The 20,556-nt window shown below is 32.9% G+C and overlaps 1 protein-coding gene across 2 annotated transcripts; it reads right to left on the reverse strand.

Annotated features, from left to right (window-relative positions):
* Positions 1-972: 972 nt before the first annotated feature.
* Positions 973-19,911, reverse strand: LOC133174376 (uncharacterized). 2 transcript variants are annotated; one of them, XM_061309492.1, is made up of 8 exons: positions 19,848-19,911; positions 12,567-12,651; positions 10,341-10,601; positions 7,626-7,700; positions 7,297-7,413; positions 5,183-5,383; positions 1,846-1,929; positions 973-1,522 (listed from the first exon to the last, which is right to left on the reverse strand). In XM_061309492.1, exons 2-8 carry the CDS (start codon positions 12,639-12,641, stop codon positions 1,445-1,447), a joined length of 891 nt encoding a protein of 296 aa, XP_061165476.1. In that variant the 5' UTR covers positions 12,642-12,651; positions 19,848-19,911; the 3' UTR covers positions 973-1,444. The 2 variants fall into 2 exon arrangements, with proteins under 2 accessions (XP_061165476.1, XP_061165477.1); XM_061309493.1 differs by lacking the exon at positions 19,848-19,911 and adding an exon at positions 17,373-17,409.
* Between the last annotated feature and the right edge of the window lie 645 nt (positions 19,912-20,556).

Here is a 20,556-nt window from a genome sequence, read left to right on the forward strand (position 1 = left end):
CTGAAATTTCTTGGACCAGCATTATTTGAAAACAATTTGCGAAACCGTCAATTACAAATGCATGTTGGCTATTATGTCTAAGAGATGTTTTTTTAATTTATGAGTGTTAACTTGGGTCTTGCCCAGTGAATTACTACTGAGATTTGTTTGGCTTTTGTTGGCCGGATGGTTTCCACTGCATTCTCTGCACGAGTGTTTGAATCTTTACCTTGGTTGAAAAGATAACATGTTGATATGTGCTGTGCTTCGCCGTGTTTGTTGACTGAGTGCAATTTTGGGTGGCGTTATGATACGACTGTGTTAGTCCCGGGTTAGTACTGGTCAGTGAGATTGGGTTAGTGACACTCAAGCCAAAGCTCGTTATTTATTTGACCTCAGAGGGCGTTTGCATCCCATCACCCATTGTAGTATCCCCCGCCGAAGGTCCAGCCACGCTGCAAATGGCGTCCGGCTTTAGTTGTCTTTTTGAGGCTGTTTGGTTGTAGAGATCACATGCGAACTGCGTCGTCCCCAGCCTCTGGAGGGTGACACCCTTTGTTCGACAACATTTCATCTGGCGGCATAATTGAGGCGACTTTTTTCAGTTTTCTTTCTTTCTGCTTTTTTTCCCTAATGTTTCCTTTGTTTGAAGATGCCGGAGAACGAAGTTTAAAGATTATAACATTTATATCACGCATACAAGAATTGACTTCATACCAAGCATTAAAGTATATTCTGTTCAACTCTAATGTTGGCCATAAACTAATCAAGAAGGAGCGAAGGCACATACGGCAAAACGTCTATAAGATATTTGTAAATTGTCAATTATTTCATATGAAAATAAAATAATCGACATTGTCCTCCTCCATGCTAACTACAGAGATCACAACTGATTTTATGGACCAACTGGCAATATATATTGAAATATACAAACTTATACAACTTCCAATACTTCATAAATTACTACTTTATCAAATAAAATAATGCAAAATATTGATACAAATATATAATGACAATTTTAACAAGTTTACAATGAATTTCTGTCACAGCAGACTTTTAGTCGAGATTTTATCTTATATTTTGAAATTATCAATGCAGTGAAGAATAATTTTACATTCATACCGTTACATGTAATGAAATCAGACTTTTCATCAAGACCTTCCACAATGTATTTCTAACTAGTCTGAAAACCTACAACTTATGTTATTTGAAGTAATATAAAATTTGAGTCGTTACAGTTATATAGATGTTATTTTTTTATATATATTTACTGTTGTCTCAAAACTTTGTATTTTTTATTCCATTTGTTCATAATTATGTTCTTGTTAAATAATTTAGTAGTAATAATTCATAGTTGATATCAGGTATGGCTGTGGAAAGCAACAACACTTTCATCTTGCTTTTCTTGAAATTTGCAGATCATCGAGTCGGGATCATGACCCGCTATTATGCAAACTTTGCACTGTTATTGATTTTCTGGGTCAATTGCTGAATTGTTGAATCCATGCAAAACGTTTTTCAAGAATAGGAAAACAGCAACTATCTAAAATACATTTACATAAGATTGATTGATAACATTCATCATAAAAAGGTAATTATATCATAATTATGAAATGTTGACTTATAATATTTCAGTTATTTATCACGTTTGAAAACGTTAATGATTCTTAACAAACAGTTTTCTATCATATAATAACATTATGAATAAAACTTTTATATCGTTATATCTCTGAATAGTATAAAGAACACCTGGTTACCCAATGCAAAAAACTGTGAACTGTTTAAAAAAAAATAAATAGATTACATATGCATGTAACACCATGTCATATAAAGGAGATGATTTAATGAATAAATTGTTAGCTATACCCCAAAGATAAAAAGTGGCACACCAACACCAATTACGGCTGAAGGATAAATATCTATTTTATTCCTTAAAACTTCGTAACATCCCTGTAAAATAAAATACGTTCAATGTTTAATAGATTTTAACAAATGAATGAAATATGTGGAGATAACGAACAGTCCATTAAACATTACAAAATAGGAGCAGAGCAAACACGGACCTCTAAGACATCAGGTGGGATCAGGTGCCATGGAGGAGTGAGCATCTCTGCCGACCGGTCACACCAGCCGTGTGCTCCTTGTCATGAAAGGAAATAACGGGAAAATCCGTCGACAATTCAGTGTGTAAATAATGGCCTAACAATTAGTATGAAAAAAAAGTCAGTCCGCATTTGACTTAATGATAGATTGTATTTGCTGACAAGGTCACTGTATCGACCACAGAACTTACGAAATGATGACTATAAACGTGATTGCTGATATTCTTGTTTGTCAATAACTTAACTCGTTTAAGAAATTGTTCGTACGTAGAGCATGCTCTGGCGTATCGAATCAACTGAGAGATATAAACCCCGTATGCAGGTGATAAGGGTATATTGCTGCATAAGTAAGGGAAGTTTACGATTGAATAGTTAAAGTCATCACGTTTATCATAAAGCTTTGTTGTTAGATTACCATTAACGTCTTTTTCAAGTAAAATATCCAAATAAGAAACAGATGTGTCAGACTGTGAATCTCTCTCTCTCTCTCTCTCTCTCTCTCTCTCTCTCTCTCTCTCTCTCTCTCTGAAATTTAAAGTAGTTCACGGATTACCTGCAAAAAACATACCCTAAAATTGTTTCTCAAAATTTGCAGCATAGTTTCTGTAATTTTTCTAAAGGGGTTAATATTTTTTTTAATATTTCCTATTTAAGTAGTTAGAAAAGCGACGTTTTTCTACACATTATATGGGAAAACTGTCTTTAAAAAAATCAGATAATTTTTTGATTGATTGATTGATTGTATGCTGTTTAAGGTCCCATTCGAGAATTTTTCACTCATATAGAGACGTCACCACATACCGGTGAAGGGCTTCAACCTTTGACCTTTACTCGGCACTTACGGCAATCGAGCAGTGAGGGGTCTTTATCGTGCCAACGCCTGCCGTGACACCTGGCCTCGGTTTTTAAAGTCTCATCCGAAAGACCCGAAACTTTCACTTCAAAGTGCCGAGAGCATGGCGAAGGAACAGTTGCTACCCATTTTTTATCGACTTAGGTCAGTCGCGGCCGAGATTCGAACTCACGACCTCCCGATCACGAAGAAAGCGCTCTACCAACTGAGCTACCGTGAACGGTTAATTTTTTGAAAGGTGTAGAGAGGAATTGGCAGGAATTTCAAAACGTCATGGCGAGAAAAATTAAAATATTGATGTTAAAAAATCAACATGTCTCACCAGTAGATTTTTTGCTACTTAATTTCCTTGTTTGCATTTATATTCCCAGAATGTTGCGTTTATAGCGTTATTCATGACTATAACGTTATGATAAACCTAGTAGCCAAAAATTTTTATTACAAACGTGATGATTTCAAATTTTCCATCGTCAACTTACCTTACCTTGTCGCAATATACCCTTAACACCCGCATATGGAGCTTATATCTCGTTATGCAAGAGCATGTGCCATGATCGAACAATTTCCAAAACGAGGCAAGCTTTTGACAGACAAGTTGATGAAGCAAGGATATCAACCGTCTCCTCTGAGGTCATCATTTCGCAAGTTCTATGGTCGATACAATGACCTTGACAGCAAATTCAAACTATCATTAAATGTAGACAGACTGACGTATTTCACACTAATTGTTAGGTCATTATTTAAACACTGAATTGTCTGCTGATTTTCCGTTTGCTCGATCATGACAATGAGCACACGGCTGGTGTGGCCGGTCGACAGGGAATGCTTACTCCTCCGTGGAACCTTATCCCACCTCTGAATTTTTTAGAGGTCCGTGTTTGCTCTGCTCCCAATTTGTTTTGTTTCAACGGACTTTTGAGCTGGATTACTGTTTATATCTCCATATTTCATTCATTGTATTTTTTTCATCGTTTCACAAAATGCAGAAAACATGAAGCAATTAATCTCCACTAGTAATGGCCACAAAGTTTGAATGAACAGTATATTGATACTAACATGTTCGAGCATGAAGATTTATATGCTGCGACACAGCGAGTTAATATAATCATGAATGAATGAAAGTATTTTTTAGCACATTGTTTATATTCATTAAAACCCCTGTCACACCGGGACTGCGTCCTCACGACAATCGCACGACGTCCATAAAAAATGCAAAACGTGAGCGCAGTAGAGTCTCCTACAACGCTGTGACAACGCGGCAAGATCTCCACTGAATGCGGTAGGGTGTCTTCTAGAATGCAAGGGGACGCCGCGAACTTTGGGCATGCACGAAGTACGCGCCGTGGGAGTGCGGTCTCAAATGAACGCAGTAGAAACGTAGTATGATCGCCGTAGCAGCACGGTGAGATCTTCATCAACGCAGTGGGAGCTCCGTAGGCACGCCGTTAAGACCCACATGATTGCAGCATGAACGCAGTCATTGTAGACCGCGCTTCCACGGAGACCTGGCGGAGTCCTTAGATGTCATTGCGTTTGAGGGCGCATTGTGAACGTACTGTGGATGTAGCCAGCGCAGTGAGAACGCCGTGAACAAGGTGGCAACTCCTAGCAAGTCGTGAAAACTCCACGGAAGTGCAGTCAATTGCCAAGAAATCTCCGTTGAAACACAGTAGCATGCTGCGAGAACGCCGTAGAAACGGTCGGTCGCCGTAGGGACGCCGTGACGATTTTAAAAACTTAACAACGCTGTGGGGACGCAGCTTGGTGTGACAAGGTCTTAAAATTTCAAGCACATACTGTACAAAAAATTTATCATTTTATCCACAAATTGTTAAGGAAATACCAGCCCTATATAGGAGACGGCGGAGTTGTATTTATTATGTTGAATGTTTGTTCTAACATATGAAAACCATAGACATTACAAATTATAATATCAGATGTAGAATACATAATGATCTTGAATCATACGATATATATACCTACTTTGTATCTAGTTACTTGATTCGTATTGACTATTTATAAGGTAATTTTAGACAAAAAACAAGAATTAATGCGACGTCACCTTTGTGACGTAACTGACTCATAATGGAATACACGAATAAAAGCAACGATCTTATCGTAGAAACTGTGTACCTTAATTGATGACAATAGCAAACCCTTGACCTACCCTAAATTCAGGGTGGCAATCCAACTTGAAACACTATCAGTAATTGGTTGATTTTCCCGAAGATCATATTTTTTGAGTTACCTTGGAATTATATGTTCCACTGTCTACACTTGCATGGCAGTCTGATGGAGCTGACGCATATGTGTTAACTGTGACACCCTTGCAGCAGGTCTTTGGAATTTCAGAATTAGTTTGTTGGCATTCTCCCCTCTCTCTACACCAAGGAGTCGGGTCAAAATCATTATCTTTGCTGAACACAGGATTTATTGCACAACAGTCCAACTAATCCAAATAAATAGATAAAATAACATAAGCTTTTTACATCGATTCAATTATAGAGGGAAAAAATAAGAAGTACCAAGGAATCATCAATGTTCGAGGAGGACCAATGCTTGTTGATTTCGAAGGCCTCCCTTATCCACGAACTTACATCCCCACAAACATTTTTGTCCACATATTTATTCATTAATTCTTCTATATATACGAATTGCCTACGAAATTTCGTCCTCACGAACCAATAACATTATGCTTGCCCAGGAATATAGACCCCCACGAATTACAATGATTCCACAAATTAAACATTATGAATAAAATTTGTTAATAGATTTAATTTCAGATAAATTAATAATCTGGTAAAGACCAGAGGAAGCACTTGAATTTGAAAATTTGATTATCAATGTACTGAGAGTAATGCAATAACTATATTCAAATAAAATAAATATGCCTCTAATTCTTTTTACCAGAAACTTTTGTCCATAAATGTAATATAATCTCGACAAAATCAGGAATTTTACATCGTATCGATATAGATCGTGATCTGTACTCTGAAATTAGATGTACTGCCATATTTGAGACTGAGTATTATGTCGATATTAAATATTGAATATTGATTTCGACCCTGATCTTCAAGCTTATGAATTATTTAATTATATGAGATCACAGGTGATGCTGATATTGATTCGTAATTGACACGAATATGTAAATAGAGAAAAATGATTAACAGAGGGTAAGGGATTGTTATTGTCTGGGATTAATGTTAGGTTAAGGTTTTGAATTAGGGTTAGGGTGAATGTTGGTAAACATAATACGTTTTGAAAAATCTTATGATATCGGTATGGTATCATCAATATCTATGATATCAACTGTGGGGCAAACTTAGCAATCGGTAAGTACATAAAACAAGTATTGCATAAAGAAATACAGTCAAAAAGCGATGACGAAATTGATTCAATATCGATATTGACGACATCGATGACAAGTACAATCTTTGCCCTTGTAAAGTATTCAAACATTTCAAACATACAAATGTACAAATACACAATAGTAATGATTGACCAAAGCAAGGGCGAGAGAACATGTGTCGATATTGCAGCGTCAATATCAACGATATTGACACGGTCAGGAAACTTCAAAAAGTGAGAGTATTCAAGTAACTCACATGTTTAAAAAAAGACAATATTAAGGGCATAAGAATAATCGTGATTTGATATCGATATATTATCGTGGATATTGACAGTATGAAAAACGTTGTTAACAAAGTTAATAATGTCATTACATCGTGTTTTGCACATGCTTTTATGTGTTCACCTTGCATCGGACACATACTTTGCTTCAGACAATTTTGAGCTATAAACTTGCATCAAACATAAATTTCCCTGTGTTTTGATTTGTTTAAGTACTGAAGCCAAAACTTCAAAATTTATAATGATGCCGAATTTTATTATTATTTTTATTCCCCGTGACAAAAATTGAACACGAATCATATCTGACATCATCAAAAGGGAGTAACCAGAATTTTTGGAATTTGCAAATTTTAAAAATTGTCTTTCTTTCAGTAGACTTCATATGAACGAGTCTGTCGTGGGTGGATTTTGTTTATGATTGATAATTTTGTAGAAATATTCAAGACACTTCATGTCAAAGTATATATTGACGTTTTTGCCTTTTTTTACTGTATGTTCATTTCACCATGCATCAGACACAGGTGCATAGGGACGGGACCTCCTTCCCCCCCCCCCCCCGTTGTTCCGTACCCCAAGAGTTCTTTGACTTTTTTTTAATCAAAACATTTTTCTATGACATATTCACAAAGTATTACAACTAAAAAAAAAATATATCCTAAAACTAGCCTTTTATAAAAATTTACACTCTCTGATACTAAAAGAGAGAACGTTTTCCTTTCATGGAAGACATACCTCCATAAAAAGTTTGTTCCATGAATTTGGAAATGAATCTGTGTTGCCGACTACATCTGATGTAAAGTATGTTCTCATGTTCTCAAGCAAACGAATCTTTGGGTCGTCCTCTTCAAACTTTTAAAATATTTAAAAAAATTATATATATATATATATATATATATATATATATATATATATATATATATATATATATATATATATATATATATATATATATATATATATATATATATATATATATATATATATTAATTCCGAGTAATGTGATGAATATTATATGAGTATTATGTCCAGGAAAATAATGGCAAATACTCCATTCTTTGTACCTTAATTCTTATGTGACTCCATAGGCCAAGGACAACTATCGTTGACACAATCAATAAAACACCAATAACAGGGTACTGTAAAAAAAATAAAAACTGAAAACTGCTGTATTTTATACAGAAGAATTAAAGCATAAAATCACAAGCACGCAATTTGTCGGTTAACCAGTTACTCAGTCGGAACGATGGTTCAATTAGAAAATCTAATTGTTTAGTATAAATAAAATAAAATATATTAAATATTGAATGTTACATTATTAAAATTCATTTCTGTCTATGCAAAAGAAACTTCTGTATAAACTTTGTTAAATTGCAGTTTTCGTATTTCTATATAAGCTGATATGAAAGTATTTTTGGCTCGCTGGATAAACATGCGGGGTAATTGGTCAGGTGGTGAATTGTTTATTACTGTTTAAACACCATGTTTCAACACCATGTAGTTAAATGACCGGCATACATGTATACGTGCTATTTCATTTTTTTTTCAATTTTGCAGGAAAAAGAGTTTTTAAAAATTCGTTTGTTAAATTTTTTTATATCATTTTTGAATATTTCAAATTTGATTTGTACGGTTTCAAAATTGGTTTGTACGATTTCAGAATTGGTTTGTAAGATTACGAAAAATAGTTTGTAAGATTTTGAAAATCGTTGTACGATTTAGAATTTCTTTTTCACGATTTCTGAGTCCCTTTTTACGATTCAGAGAGCCGTTTGTACGATTTGAAAAAAAATGTACCATTTAGAAAATTGTATGGTTTAGAAAATCGCTTGTACATTTAAAAAAAACTGTTTGTACGATTCAGTAAATCAAAGTAGGTTTATGGATATGAAAATAAATATGCAATTTCCACACGAATACTATGAGACAATTGATGATATTATGAAAAGAACACATCTATGACCAATCCTAATTAATTCCCTAATTAAAAATTCAGAAGTACACCTCTTGCCCCCTACCCCATCCCACCGACATTCAAATTCGTTTTTGTAGATAGGTCTATATTAGAGAAGAAATCATGAAATCATTTTCTTAAAAACGAGATAAGATAACTCGAAGCATCTAAAATATTGTAAGTTTTATCTAAACAATTCAAAAGAAATTGAAATGCATTATGCAACAAGGCTGGTTCCTTTTGCATATATTATATATTGTTTTCTTATTTACTTTGCTTGCTTGTTTTTGTTCAATTTTTTAAAATACTTTTTGGCACCTTAATCAACGCTTGCAGTTTTGAGCTTCAACAAATCATAACGAAAACACCAAACAAAAGTTTAGGTTATGTAAATATTAAGTCAATAAATTCGTGAGAATAGAGAATGTCCTTTCAACATATGCAGCATCGTAAAGTATGATTATTCATTCTTGAATATGTGTTCAAAACATTAACTTCGTGAACTGTGTCCAAGTACAAAGCATCGGTTTTTTTTTTTTTTCAAAAATTAGAAGAATGAGTTGCAACCAGAAAATAATTGCCAAACAAATAAGTGTCTCCAAAAAAAAATTAAATACCTACCCCCTTAAAATAATGAGGGGGCGAGGTTACAACAACTCACCTTTCCACGAAAACATTTTTGGTGCATCAACGTAGGACAATTTGACCGTGCTGCAACAAAAAGCGGGAGAGGGAAGGGTGTTAAGACTTGTATAAAGAATTTTCTTATTTGTGCAAAATCTTGCTTAAATTCGTGCAAATGATTTTTTAATAGTACAAACAATTTTTAAAACTTGTACAAACGAATTTATTTTATTTTTCTACAACATTTAAATGACACGTATACGCCGTCATGTATATCTGTATCTTATTACTGAAAATAAATGTTTATACAAGGATTATTACAATTTAACGTATTATCCTATCGTATATATTCAAATCTGCCATGTCTTCCAATTGATTCGAATCGCAAGAGCATGTTTTACAAACGATTATTTCTAAAATGAGGCTACTGACAAATTTGTTGCTGATTCAAGGATATCAACAATCTTGTTTGAAGTCAATATTTTGCAAATTCTATTGTCGATACATTGATTTTGTTTGCAAATAAAGCGTTGACTGACGTCTTTCATACACAATAATAGGTCATTTCTTTCACACTGAATTTTTAAGGATTTTTTTCTGTTCACCCAATCATGACTAAGGGAATATTGCGGATGTGATCGGTTGTAGGGGATCCTCACTTCTCCATGGCACCTGATCTTACCTCTGTTTCCAGGGGTCGTTGTTAGCTCTCGTCACACTTTATCATGTTTAAATAGATTTTGATCATTATAACTGTTCGTTATATTCACATTTCATCTATGTGATTTAGTCTCAGACAGATGTAAATCACAGATGGTATAACTTTTTATGCACCAGATGCGCATTCGACAAATTATGTCTCTTCAGTGATTCTCAAGCCGAAACTTTGGAAATCCTAAATGTTCAAATAAAATATCTTTTAAAGAGCTGAAAAAGGTGCCAAAGACTGGAGCAAAATACGTCAAAATGATAACATTTATCTTTGAGAACAATATTTTTTAAATGTTTGATTGTAGAAGTATTGCTTACTTCTATTTTAGAAAATATCTTTGATAGCTTACAGGGCATATCTTGTAAAAGCAGATGAATTTCAATTTATAATCAGCATTACACCTTTTGTTTTTGCATATTGTACGATTTTGGAGCGGTTAGGAGAGTTACATGATGGATAAAACGTCAGTGATTAAGCTAAAACACATACGATAATGTGCATTGTTTTCCATCTCGAAGGTATCTCATTCTTCTTTTCTTCTTTTATACAGAATAGAACAAAACCAAATACTGCATACATCATGGTACCTCCTCCTATGACAATTAACATTACGGACAGGATTTTGATGTCGTCACCGACTCCATTAGAAAGTATTGTAATGATGTTTAAAATTTTGTTGATGTCACTGTTGGATGAGATTGTCCCAAGGATTACAGCTCCAATTATCATCCAGCCAAGACCCAAAAGAAACTGAATAAACGGAATAAAATATTAGTAATACATCATTCTTTACAGTTCATTAGAATAAAATTACCTTTTATTAGTATGAAAATATGTTTTGATGCTAGGTATGTATAGAGGAAATAAGCATGCAATTATAAAACTGTATACGAGTTCGTACCATACACCTCCAAGAACCCTAACATAAGATACAACTGGAGAACCAACAATCCGTGCAGTTCAATACAATGTTGGTATATATCTACACTCAGTGTATGTGTAAACTGTAGAGAAGGAATCTTATTCATGCGGATATGAGGTCAGGACATGCACATTCCATGCCACCATTAATATTTGATAAAGATATTTTTAAGTTAAAGTGTTTGCGAAGGTAAAATGGAACATTTACAGTTGTTTTCTTGTTTCCTTGGAGTCAGTTTAGGTGAAATGTGTGAATTTTGAAGTTTAAGTGAAATTTGTGGATTTTGCATTGAAATGCTAATCATTTTTGACAATGTTGGAAACCATTGAATGAAAACATGTTATATTTACTATCGTAAGATTTTGTTAATGGACACAATTGCTTGGCCAGCTATATATTTTTTTCCACTTGTAGATTTTTAGAATGATAGTATACTGCACTCTCATGATGAGAGCGATTTAGGGTAACCGACAACATTATTCCCAATAGTGCATTCATCCTATTAAGGAGTCTTTTATTTTACAAGCGTATTCAAGTAGATGTCATTCACTTAATGTTCTAGTCTCATTCTGATCTAATCAAATGGGGGGGGGGGGGGGGTATTGGGGTACCATTTTTTTATTATGGGTGAAAAATGATAACTTTAATTTCTTCTTATGAACTGTTCTCTGACCTCTTCTTTGCCAGAAGTTAGAATCTGGAGCCTTGTAGAGAATAAAGTGTGTCCAATTTCACTCTTTATTTCTCCAGATCAATTTCATCTGTATATGGTGCTTTCGACCCTCAGCTTATTCGGTACTCAAGAGAATACTCCGAGCACGATCAATTTTTAAGCCGATGAAGGCAACTGCCAGGCAAGTTGATGTTACAGGGATTGTTTAAAATCAGCATTTTGTTAATTCTATCGTCGTTATAATGACCTTGTTAGAAAATATATTCTATCACTGGGTTGTATTTTGGCTGACGTGTTTCAAATGTGAATCATAAACGGTGCCAATTTTGATGCACCAGATTCGCATTTCGACAAGTTATGTCTCTTCAATGATGCCCATGCCGAAACGTTGGAAATCCAAAATATTTGAATTAAAAGAGACTTTGAAGACCTTTAAAAGATGCCAAAGTCTGGAGCCAAATACGTTGAAGGTTAAGAGCTATGTATGGGGAGATAATCCTTTTATTTTGAAATAAAATTTAAAATTTTACTACAGCAACCAGATATACATCCGTATATATATCCGTATTTTCAAGGTAGTACCGAAGTACATAGCTACTGGGCTGTAAACAATTTTTTAGGCCTTAGTCTTTATACTGAATTTATATACGGAATGTTCCGTCAACCTGATCTGTACATAGGGCTAACGGCGTCAGTAACCTGTTAAAAGAGTATGCTTACAGCTCCAGCTGGCACCTGATCTCACGTCTGAAATTTCCAGGGTTCGTATTGTATGACCTCTTTGCACATTATATTATTGACAGATTTTTTTGATATTGATAACTGTTTGTTATATTCATTCATTTTTCATTTTATTGCATAAAAATCGGGTGTACGATTTGTTTTAGAAAAGTAATTAAAACAGAATTGCCAATTATTTAATGTGATCTACAAACTGTTTACTGTACAAAAATACACATTGATTTCTAATCATGCTCTCCAAAGGATGGCATTTATATTCTGTTTATGTTTTACAAGAAAACTATGGAAAAAAATTTCTCGTTCTTATAGGCCCTCGTTATATTATCCTCATATTTTTTTATCCGAAAAACGTTTTGATGAATTGTTATAAAGTACATACCAGGATTATATCGATGCCTTTCTTCAAAATAATCCATATTGTATTCCCATCGCTATTTTTATTTCCCAACGGCATTATTAAAAGTCTACAAAGAAACTAGAAAAAATTCATAAAATATCTTTTTTTAAATCTTTTGAAAAAGAGAAAAATAAAATAGAATTAAAATGACTATATTTTTACGTATGATGTTTTCTCGTATCATCCTATATTGTACAAGAACATACAAATTACTATTCGAAGAATATAGAACTGCTCGTAAGAAAATTGGTGTTTTCTAGAAAGTATCAATCTTAACTAAAAAGAGCTCACTGTGAAATCACACATTTTCTTGGAGTCGTTTTTTTAGGTTTGAAGAAAAAATCGGTTAAGGAGGATTTAATTCGATTTCATGGTTGGGAAATTAGCTGAGTATTTATGTATATGAAATTTTACATTTCTTGGTGGAATTCATGGGTCTTTTCATACCTTGAACGCAATGAAAATTGAACCAAAACGAAAATAAGTGATTTCAAGGTATGCTGACAGATAAACATGCCATCATAATTACAGCTAGGCTGGATTTTTGGATCAATCATAAAAAGTATAATAAATGAAAATACTGTAGTTATATTATTTTTCTTGAGGTTAGAGTTCTGTGGTTTTGGTAGAAATACAATCTCATTGAAATAAATCGTCACTTTGTCTTATTTTATCATTGGAATGAGATTCAAGGACAAATTCAATTATCTGAATTTATTTATGTATTATTAGAGATTGTTCTTTCTGACGTATCCGTATACGTATCCGTATACGTATCGAGGTATGAGAGGCATCTCGATCCCGATGATTTAACCGTTGGGTACCATTTCCATCGTTTCTTGTTTGATTTTAACCTCATTCATTGGAAAATAAGATATATAGTTACTGTAATATTTCTAATAAAACGTATCAAGTTGCTGTTCACACCTATCGTTTATGGAAGGATTTTAAAAAAATAAAATTAGTAAAAAAGTATGTATATTTTTATTAAATTGTTTAAAAATTTAAAAAAAGGTTAAAAAGGGACTCTCTCTCTCTCTCTCTCTCTCTCTCTCTCTCTCTCTCTCTCTCTCTCTCTCTCTCTCTCTCTCTCTCACAATATCAGGATATATTATTGTTTCATTCTCGAAGTAACCTTTACCAGTACAAGACATATTCCCCATAATGCATACAGTCAACGCTCGTTATCTCATGCAACTTGATTGGACCAATTAAAACTTCGATAAGTTAACAAAGTGAATATAACTGTAATATTTCTAATAAAACGTATCAAGTTGCTGTTCACACCTATCATTTATGGAAGGATTTTAAAAAAATAAAATTAGTAAAAAAGTATGTATATTTTTATTAAATTGTTTAAAAATTAAAAAAAAGGTTAAAAAGGGACCTCTCTCTCTCTCTCTCTCTCTCTCTCTCTCTCTCTCTCTCTCTCTCTCTCTCTCTCTCTCACAATATCAGGATATATTATTGTTTCATTCTCGAAGTAACCTTTACCAGTACAAGACATATTCCCCATAATGCATACAGTCAACGCTCGTTATCTCATGCAACTTGATTGGACCAATTAAAACTTCGATAAGTTAACAAAGTTGAATTGTACGAGGTGTCAGAGATCAAACATTCTAGATGAGTATAAGTTTGTATACATCAAGCAGACACTTAAAATTGATTAACAAAGTGGAGAAGGGGGAAGATGGGCCGAGGCAGGGAGAAACCAAAAAATGACAAGTCACCTTAGCAAAATTTGACAATAAAAATGTGTAGATATTAATCAAACTCTTAAAAAACCTATTACTGGGTATGTATGTATGTGGGGGGGGGATGGATATTAAGTTTTGAGTTCCTCTTTTCCACAAAAATAATTACGGATACATTAACTGTGAAAGATTAATTTGACTATACTGCATACTCTGTGTGTAAGGGTGTGTGTGTGTGGGGGGGGGGGGGGGGCACTGAAAATTTCGATCCTCATTTTCTTTTTTATCATTATTAACATTCTGTATATCATTTGATTATATATGATGGACATAGTTCTCCAGAAAAGCTTTGGAAAGCTGGCAATAGGGATGGTTTGAAGACTCTAAATTCCCTAAATTGTTAGGTGATAGCCGTATCCGAAATTCCAGAGAGCTTGAGAAAGGACAACCATTTCCGAAAGTGATGCAATTACACGCAGTTTTTATCGGGGATGAATTAACAATTGTCGATAAAAGGAGATAAACAGAATTTTTTTTTATTTATGTCTTATACATTACTTTATATACATGTTGACTAAAGTTTAAATGATTTATTAATTGAAATTAAGACTACTTTAATTCTTTGTGTACAAGCGGGATCAAAACTCTAAAAAAAAAATGCTGAAATTTTATCAATTAAATGTTTTGTATAAATTTTATCATTTATTCTGTGTTTTTTATTTCTCTGCTACGTTGAAGCAGCCTCTTCTCTTCAATTCTATAAACTGCGTGTTGAATTGACTCACACTTGTCCCGATCTGGGCTCAAATGCATAAATAAATAAATAAAATTAAAAAATAAATAAATAAATAAAAATCAGCTGGATGGACAAGGTAGCATAGAAGAAATAGATAAATCTATTGTTTTGGAATTTTTTAGCCTAAAGTTCTTTTCTTTCTTATAAAAAGAGAGTTAAAATAATGAATACCCTATTATAAAACAGTTTCTATATAAATCCATGAATAATATCTAATACGCACGTACGACAACAAGAGAACTAAAAGGAAAAATCAAATTTAACAATTGCATTTTCATTTCATTACCTATTTTTTTGTCGCCATGAAGTCTTTTCAAGTTAATACTGCTGAAAGGAAAAAATATAAAGCAAAATCAAGCCGTATGAGAATAGGCACGAAAGTAGCAATTTCAACTGGGGAGGGGAAGGGAAGACATACAGGTATTGAAAAAAGAATGAGGAAAGTCAACAGACGCTATGAAAATTTGTGTGTGTTCCCGGGGGGGGGGGGTGAACTGGCATTTTTAAGCATATGCTGGTAAGGGTCTGGAAGCAAATTCTCTATAGAAAACGGCTACAAGGTTTTATTGATTGTGTGGATATCAACGTCTTTTGCATTTTAGTGTGTGGGGGGGGGGGGGGGGGTTAACTTTGATGTCATCTAATGTTAATTACAGAATCAATCAATAAAATGTCCTGATGTTAAGAGGGAGAGAGGGGGATCCCGATAAATGTTTTTAAACAAAATTGCAATCAAAGTTTTAAACAGTGTAATAAAAACAAATACAAATTTATTTAATTTCATTATCTATTTTTTAAAATTTTCCAGCGAAATGATAGACGTTTACAGCAAATAAATACATTTTTTATTAGAAAAAATACCATATGATATTATTAAATGGATGGGGCTGCTTTAAAACCAAACAAATAACGATGGAAATTATAGTAAATAGTTTAGACATCGGGATCGAGATGCCTCTCTCACCTCGATACGTATGCGGATACTGATACTTATACGGATACGTCAGAAAGAACAATCTCTATTGATAAATAAAACGTTTAATTTAAAAGCTTTTAGGAAATGTATACCCTGTATGCGTACTGCAGCTTATTCAATAAGAACCAAGAAGCTCATCAAATAGAAAATAGAAATAGAAAAGATAAAGCAGGTTTAGAAAGAGGGGAACCAAAAGAACCATTCTTTCAGCTTTTTTATTTGCCTAAATAGTTAAATGCGTAGGGTTGGCAAGGATAATATTAAGAAATGATAAAGTTCAGGCACTCTGCTATCATATTTATATCTTATTTTCCACTAATTTACCTACATTAATGACAAAAAACGTTGAAGAAAAATGAAATCTGTAGTTTTAAATTGTGTCTTCTCAGCAGACAACAGTTACGAGTATAAATAGTAAATACTGTACGATCTAATAAGCGTTTTATCATCTTTTATACTTTGAGTGCTTTTATCCCTTTTTTGGTGGAAATGCAAAACTTTAAAACAAAAGATTAGAGATTTTCTTAAACAACAAATTAAGTGGGCTACGGAATCATTTTATGGGGACAGCAGCATTTTTTTTTCAATTTCTACAAGAAAGGAAAAATAAACTCTTTTTTGTAGCATTCATTGCTATTTCGATATATATCTAAAACGTTTCATCTATTAACACTATCTACTCTCAATCGTATATTGACTTGATATAACTCAGTAAACTGGGTTTTTTTGATATATATAACTGTTGATTGAAGGCCACTGCAAGAAACTTTTTCCTTTTCATGTAGAAGTTTCTGAATAAATTCTGCTTCATATGAATACAAGAATAGGTCTGCTAGTAACTGGGCGCAATGAGAACCCGTGGGAATTCCGACGGATTGTTGGAAGACTTGATTTCCAAAATCGACATAGATATTATTAATCAGAAACTCAAGCATCAGAATGTGATCGCCCTACCACTAGGCTACCATGACCGGTTCAATACACGGAGGAACATGTACTCGTGTTATCGGAACTCTCATTTCACGTTACATTCTTTCTAACTAAAACTTGAGGACACAAATACTTTTTTTTTCAAATTTCGGGGGAAGTATAAGATATTGAAATTCCTTTTCTTTTCATAAAGTAGAAGTGAAAAAGATTTTTAAGATTACATGAACGTTTGTACTTATCCCAACTATGGTAAATTACAATCCAGGATATGTTTAATAAAGCTATAAATCTGAAATATATAGATACAGTTGTAATATCCTTTCTTGAGAATAATATGCGAATCGAAAGAATTCGTCTTATCCTTAATCAAATACAAAGATAAAACTTACCATGCAAAATCCTACATATGAGTACGCTGTCCCTAATAAAATACTTGGCAAAATATTTTTGACTTGTGTTTCGTATCTACAAATTATAGGCATACAAATAAAAATCAAATGTCTTAACTAACTCATGCAATTAGTATTGATAAAAACAAACACAGGTACATAAAAATGAAAGGCAATCATTTGGGTGAACTTACATAAATATCAATCGAATCATGTTCACATAAAAATTAAACTTTTGAAATTTTATTTAAAGTGCAGGGCAATATGCGTTAAATTAAAATTCTTGGAAAGCTACAAGTTCCCAGATCATTGACGTATTATCAACAAGAAAGGATAGCCTCCCAGGAAGAAATTATTAGAAAACAAGTATAAAACAAATTAAAACATGTGATATTTATCTTTGATGAATAATAAATTATTGATTATAAGTAACTAATTTACCCTTGTTCAGGGAACAGAATGCAAGCTTTTGAAGACATTAACTTTTATGTAAATTAATGAAATATGTAAAGTAAATATAGAATATTGCATAATTTATATTAGAGTTCATTTTAGATATTAATTTACTTGGAGAAAAATTTGACATGTAAATCCCCTGTTAACATATACATGTCAGTCATTTGACTGATTTATTTGAAACGCTTTAGATTGTATAAAATTTTCCAACAATTATAATAGTAATTAAAATTTATTTAAAAGAAATAAAGAAGCTTACTTTCCTTTGACAAAAAGTTGTATACAATGTAACCCCAACCCCCAAACAGCAATCAAAGAAAGCATGTTCTTGTTCAAATACATAGTATATATGTACTTATTTACGTTAGCGGCTAGGTGGCAAAGCATAAATAAATTAGTGTTTGTTTGTTAGATGTTTCTTTCACAACTCCATTTTACAGCTTTTAAATTTCATTATAAATCCAAATATTTATACATTGATTGCAGCATGAGAAAAATATACTGATTACCCATAAAACTGTAAAATTAAGTGAGAGCTTTGTGGTACAGAACAGGGGACTGCTAGACACTAGACACACATAAAACTGCTAAACACACATAAAACTGTAAATTTGAGTGAGAACTTTGTTGTACAGAACAGGGGACTGCTAAACACACTACAATGGTCAGCAATGGTTTCCGCGGACAACAATTCACGTGTTACCCTAAATAAACATGTAATATTTTTTTGCTATACTGAATGTATTTAGAATGCATTTAATGCATTTAAAAGAAAATCCACAGTTAACCGTACGTGCAAATATTCTGAATAGTGAACATTTTACCCATCGTCATGCATTGTCAACCATTGCTATGTAATGTTACCTGGAGGGCGTGGTAGGTAACATTACTTTTTAACAAACGTTTTTAAACCGAACAAGTTTGACTTTTTAACATATCATTGACTTTTTTGTCTGCTTGCATAGCTTCAAAATAAATTGTCTTGAATATATATAATTTAAATCTTTCAAATAAACTGATTATAACAATATTATGTTGTCGTTTTAGTAGCTATATACATAAACATGTATTGTGACATCTTGCATGTAAGAACTGCACAAGCTTTGCAAGAAAATCAAAACGATTTTTTTTCAAAGGTCAAGGCTTTTTCTAGTATATATCCAAATATAAAACAGATGTGTTACACTCTGTTGTATCTTTTATTTCGAAATCAAATCAAAGTAGAAATGAATATTGTTATGTAATAAAACGTCGTAGATTTATCTATAAATATTGAATTCAAAGCAAAAGCAAAATATTTTTTTCTTTTCATGTAGAAGGTTTTCAATAAATTCTGTTTCACATGAATGCAAAAATAGGTCTGCAAATATCGGGGCGCATGGTGCATAGTCAAAAATAACCTTACTCAAGGACTCCGTTCCATAGACAACGAAAAGAATACTAGCTTAGGAAACTAGGTACTGCATTTCCGTGTGGTTGCAATGACAACATCAATATTGTAAGGAATCTTCCAAGCCCACAGTGTGCCAAAGACAATGTGCATAAACTTTTTAACAGTACATCAAGACGTTAGAGCTGTCATGAATATCGTTCATGTAAAGAGTTTAATATACACAATGCTTAATTAGATTCGCTATAATTTTTCTTCTATAGACGGTTAGGTCTACATCACATTCCATTACTTTGTGCAATTGAAACTTATAAATTGTAAAGGCGAGTGCATGTACATATGAATTAAGAAAAATAACTGAATAAATTTAATATTGATAAATGAAAATTGCAATACACATCAACAACAGCAAACCCTTTCTTGGCATTTGTAAAAAGAACAATAAAAACACGTTCAGACTAGAGCCAAACTTCCGAATTTATTCAAACACAAATATTTGCTTTTGAATTTGCAGTTTCTTACTGGCAATACGTGGCATCTCAATATGAGCAAAACAAACAAATGATATGAAGGATAGATCTTACATAAGATTACAATTTAATGCAATTTAATGCAAAGATAAAACTTACCATACAACTTCACACACGGATACGGTGAATCTATTGATAAACTTAGTAACATTTTACCAGTGACTTGAAAAGCATGCATTAAAGGATATTTAAATTGTAAAAGCAAATGCATAAAAAATAAGAAAAAAATGTCTGAATAAATTAAATATTGATAATTCCCGCTACAGATCAATAAAAGCCAGTCTCTTCTTGATATTGAAATTTGCATAAATATTAAGAAAAACAAGTTCACACAAGAACCATACTTTCGAATTTCTTCAAACAAAAATATCTGAATATCTCATCTTTTGAAAGGACTTAGATCACTTCTTAGTGATAAGCCATTTTTTGTCTCGTTAACTATATGTCAAAACTCTGTAAGACACATACACAAAAGGATACCTGAATTACAAAGAACTTAAAAAATATGAAAAATATCTGAATATCGTCATACATCGGTAAGTTCGTCTCCAAGTAATTTTGATGTTAAGCATAATACTCCATCATTTGAATAAATTAGCGCGTGTGAATTGATTCGACTTTTAACAAATTTCTTCATGAACTATTACATTAAGTATTGATGAAAACAGGTGCACACCAATTAAAGCAAATCATCGTAGAAACTGCATGAAAACTTAAATAAAAACATGTTCAAACCATTATCACCACTTTAAAAGGGTTTTTGAATGAGCTTCTTAATGGGAGGCCAATCTGTCTGGTAAATTATACA

This window comes from Saccostrea echinata, unplaced genomic scaffold, assembly GCF_033153115.1.
Source record: "Saccostrea echinata isolate AGI-Se365-2 ecotype Australia unplaced genomic scaffold, CSIRO_AGI_Sech_v1 ptg000057l, whole genome shotgun sequence".
NCBI classification, from domain to species: domain Eukaryota; kingdom Metazoa; phylum Mollusca; class Bivalvia; order Ostreida; family Ostreidae; genus Saccostrea; species Saccostrea echinata.

Bases quoted from the DNA above. Each gene is read 5' to 3' on its own strand.
- LOC133174376 (XM_061309492.1), bottom strand. From the start codon at position 12,641: ATGCCGTTGGGAAATAAAAATAGCGATGGGAATACAATATGGATTATT. The intron at 5,384-7,296 runs GTATGTCTTCCA...TATTTGGATTAG, and splicing joins GGAACAAACTTTTTATGGAG to TTGGACTGTTGTGCAATAAA. The intron at 1,930-5,182 runs GTAACTCAAAAA...TTTATTTTACAG, and splicing joins GTGGAACATATAATTCCAAG to GGATGTTACGAAGTTTTAAG.